The following is a 4135-nucleotide window of genomic DNA, read 5'->3' as shown; positions in this document are numbered from 1 at the left end:
GGGGGGGGGGGGGGGTACTGGGAATTGAACTCAGGGGCACTGGACCACTGAGCCACATCCCCAGCCCGATTTTGTATTTTATTTAGAGACAGGGTCTCACTGAGTTGCTTAGTGCCTCACTTTTTGCTGATGTTGGCTTTAAACTTGTGATCTTCCTGCCTCAGCCTCCCTAGCAGCTAGGATTAGAGTCATTGTGCCACTGAGATGGGCCAGTAAGAACTTTTAATAAGTTTAATTGTTTGGATGTGAAATGGTCCCCAAAGGCCCACATATTGAAGGCTTGGTTCCCCAGTGCAGCAGTATTCCGAGGTGGGGCTTTTGGGAAGTGATTGGATCATCAGGGCTCTGACCTCATCAGTGGATTAATCACTGATACATTCATAATGTGATGGCATGATTGGAAGGGGTGGAAACTATTGGAGGTAAAACCTACTTAGAGGAAGTAAGTCAATGAGGGCATGCCCTGGTCCCTTCCTCCCCCTCCCATTCCCCCTTGCCCCGCCCCCAGCTTCCCACTGACCATGAGCTGAGCAGCTCTGCTGCATCACGCCCCCTCCTCCAAGATGTTCTGCCTCACTACAGGGCCACAGCAATGGAACCAACCATGGAATGAAAACCTCTGAAACCATGAACCAAAATAAATCTTTCCTCTTCTAAGTTTTTATTTTTTTTGGGGGGGTGCATTTTGTCATAGAAATGAAAAGCTGACTAATACAATAAGCATCCCCAAACTCGTATTTGAATCAGCTACTTCTATCACTATTTCAAATTACCATCTATTCTAGAAAGCCTCAAATAATTTGAACCATAACAGCAGTACCTTTAAACAAAAAGTTCAATTACAAAAATATGAAAGTTCAAAAGTTTCACAGAAAAAGTTTTCCCAGTCAGATATGAGAAAACAATATTTTATAAATGGTCCTCCCAAGGGGCTGGGGTTGTGGCTCAAGTGGTAGAGTGCTCTCCTAGCACATGTGAGGCACTGGGTTCGATCCTCAGCACCACGTAAAGATATTGTGTCCACCTAAAACCAAAAAATAAATATTAAAATAAATAAATAAATGGTCCTCTCAAAAAGGTGCTGAGCAATAGTGTGGAAGGCATATTTTTCGTAAAACACACAGGAATCAGAATTGTTCCAGGCACGTGAACATTTTTTTGGGTGAAGATCACAAAGGATTCAAATTTCCCAAGGGCTGTAGTTACTGATGCCAACCAACCAGGTTGTGTTCTAGATAATCCTTCTGTGAGTTAAACCCTGCCCAGTGCTTCCAGTCTATAAGACCAATGTGTGTTCTTAGTTCCTCCTCTGTAAAGTGGGTAACAATAACACCCACCATTGGGCTGGCCCAAGAATTCATTCTATTAACACAGGCTCAGAACCAAATCTACCCTGAAAGCTGCTTTTTTCCTCCAGTACTGAGGATTGAACCTGTGGATGCTCTACCACTGAGATACACTCCCAGTTCTTTTTTGTTTTTTTGAGACAGGTCTCTCATTAAGTTGCCCAGGCTGGCCTGGAACTTGTTATCTCTGTTATCTCTTGTTAACAAGAGTGGCTAGGATTTTTCACCTAGGGCTATGATCCCTTCTTTTTTTTTAATTTTTTTTAATTTGTTCTTTTTAGGTATACATGACAGTAGACCATATTTTTAAATTTAAATATTATACACATATGGAGTATGACTTATTCTAAGTAATATTCCATTCTTTCTTTCATTTTTTTTTTTTGATAGTGGGGATTAAACTCAGGGGCACTTGACCACCGCACCACATCCCCAGCCCTATTTCCTATATTATTTAGAGACAGGGTCTCACTGAGTTGCTTAGCTCCTTGCTTTTGCTAAGAATGGCTTTGAAAACTCATGATCCTCCTGTCTCCGTGTCCCCATCCACTGGAATTACAGTCATGGGCCATGACGCCCAGCCTAGTATGTCATTCTTGTGGTTGTACATGATGCGGAGTTTCACTGATATTGTATTCATATGTGAACATAGGAAAATTGTGTCTGATTCATTCTGTTTTTTCTATTCCCAACCCTCCTCCCTTCCCTTCATTCCCCTTTGTCTAATCCAATGAACTTCTTCTGCTCCCTTCTTGAAGACCGACTTCCTCTAAATTAAGCCAAATATCTGTGAAGACAGGCTGATCAATACTAATTCAAATTCAATTCATATTATTAAGTCCCTTTTAGCTAATTCTTAATTCATGCACTGTTCCAAGTATTACAGAAAGCAACAAAAAGGAGGGTGGTCTTCTCAAAAGGAAGTAAACAAAATTAGAGCTTTTATCAATATCTGATTTAGAACAAAAAATAGCACTTTGAGGAAACATTAAAGTGTGCCATTTTCTCCCATCCCTTCTCCCAAAAATCTGCTTCCCAATAAGGGATAGTAAATCAAGCCATCTCAACAATATTTAGAGGTGTGAAATTCATGGCTTATTTATGAATTGTCCACTAGTTCCTACCCTGGATAAACCAATTTCAATTCATTGCCAGGAGGAAAAAGCAAGTTTAACTGAAGCACAAATTAGCTCTGGTAGTATATTACATGTAAATGTATTCTTTACTACAACTATTTCTAAAATGCAAACTTATTTACTGGCAAGAGCCAAAGTGCTTTCCAAAGCAAGTTTAGGAGCATATGGTTTTTTTATTCAATTATGTGCTAATAACAGAAAACCACTCCCGACAACAAAGCTAAAACAGTTGCTCTGTCATTTTGCCAGGTCATATATTTTCTCATATTTTAGCAAAGTTGGGAAAACTAATTTATATGTAAAACCAAGCATCTGATGAGTTCATTGATTTCATTTGAAAGGGCGTCTGGAGGAACTCTCTCAACCTGGACCCGGTGCCTCTCCATCTAATAAACCCCAGAAATGTTCAACTGGAGAATGGGTTTTCCGTTTAAAGAAGAGTGACTTTGGCAAAGTTTTCTACTGCTTAAGGATTGGAAACTTCTGATTGTTTTGTGAAAAGGCATTTTAGAAGGGCAGGCTAAAGACAAAGTAAACCGACAGCCTTCACCCAGAAAAAAATGATCCGAAGTCCCCAGTTTTGAAGGAAGAATGTCTTTGACCTTTACTTGGGGCTTCTTTAGGACACGGTGCGCAGCAAGAGGGCTGGCACTGGGCGAGGCCGGGGCCACCTACCTGCGTTCCTGAGCTTCTTATTCCGATACACCGACAGGATGACCAGGAGGTTGCCCAGGATGTCCACCACGATGGTAAAGATGAGGATGAAGGCCAGCGTGGAGGCCTGCCATGAGGGTCGCACCCGCGCGCCCTCCGCGCCGCTGGGCACCTGCTGAGAGGCATTGAGCAGCGCGCTGCCGTTGCCCTTCATGGTCCCCCTCGGGGCGTCTCAGGGTCGCCCACCCATCGCCCCGGCCGCCCCGCGCTCTCCGGTGCCCCAGCGCGGCGCGAGCCGCTGCCCCACTTTTTATGGCTCCCCCATCTACTCCTCATCCCGACAGTTCCTTCGCGACCGTCCAGTCCGCTCCACCCCCTCCCGACGGCCCGACACCCACTCCGCACTTGGCGGCCCCCGCCTGGTGACACCTGCGGTCCGCTCCCAGGCCCCCGGGATACGTGCCAACAGCGCCCCCGTGCGGGAAGGTGGGGTCGAGTCGCTGGCGCCTCCTGGGGCGAGAGCAGGGAGAAGCGGTTCGACCCAGGGGACCAGGTGCTGTTGCTCTCCTTGGTTAGGTTTTTCCTCTCTAGAACCGACCATTTCACCCTGGAGAGCCAGACTTCACGGGCTTGAGCCCTAAATTGAATTGAAGCAAAATTCCTTAACCACCACCATGTGCCCCAGCTTCTTATCTGCAAAATGGAAATAAAATAGTACCTAACTCATCAACTTTACAGTTTGGAGGATGTGAAAAGAATCAAGAAATCTTTTCAGTCCGATATTGCACCATTTAACACTTGGGCTGGATGTTTCCGATAACGAAATGAGATTATAAAAGAAAAATGGAAGAATCAGTATTTGCAGATGATGGGAGTACTTTCTAAAACACCAGAGAAAATGAGACAGAACACATAATTATATAGGACTGACACAACAGAAATCGATGTAAGATTGCTGAGAAATGGCTTAACCAGCTATGTGTAGAGTGAGGGAGGGAA

At 44.3% G+C, this 4135-nt stretch overlaps 1 protein-coding gene across 1 annotated transcript in view; it reads right to left on the bottom strand.

Annotated features, from left to right (window-relative positions):
• Positions 1–3505, bottom strand: part of Mtnr1a (melatonin receptor 1A) — a 35492-nt gene extending 31987 nt beyond the window's left edge. The window contains exon 1 of the mRNA XM_015486060.2: positions 3158–3505. Coding sequence (XP_015341546.1) covers positions 3158–3350 — 193 coding nt within the window. The 5' untranslated portion in view covers positions 3351–3505. The remainder of the gene's footprint in view (positions 1–3157) is intronic.
• Positions 3506–4135: the final 630 nt, after the last annotated feature.

The sequence above is a fragment of the Marmota marmota genome, unplaced genomic scaffold (assembly GCF_001458135.2).
Source record: "Marmota marmota marmota unplaced genomic scaffold, marMar, whole genome shotgun sequence".
In the NCBI taxonomy this organism is placed as follows: Eukaryota; Metazoa; Chordata; class Mammalia; order Rodentia; family Sciuridae; genus Marmota; species Marmota marmota.
The sequence above is the reverse complement of the archived record's forward strand: the minus strand, read 5'-3'. Positions and strand labels throughout refer to the sequence as shown.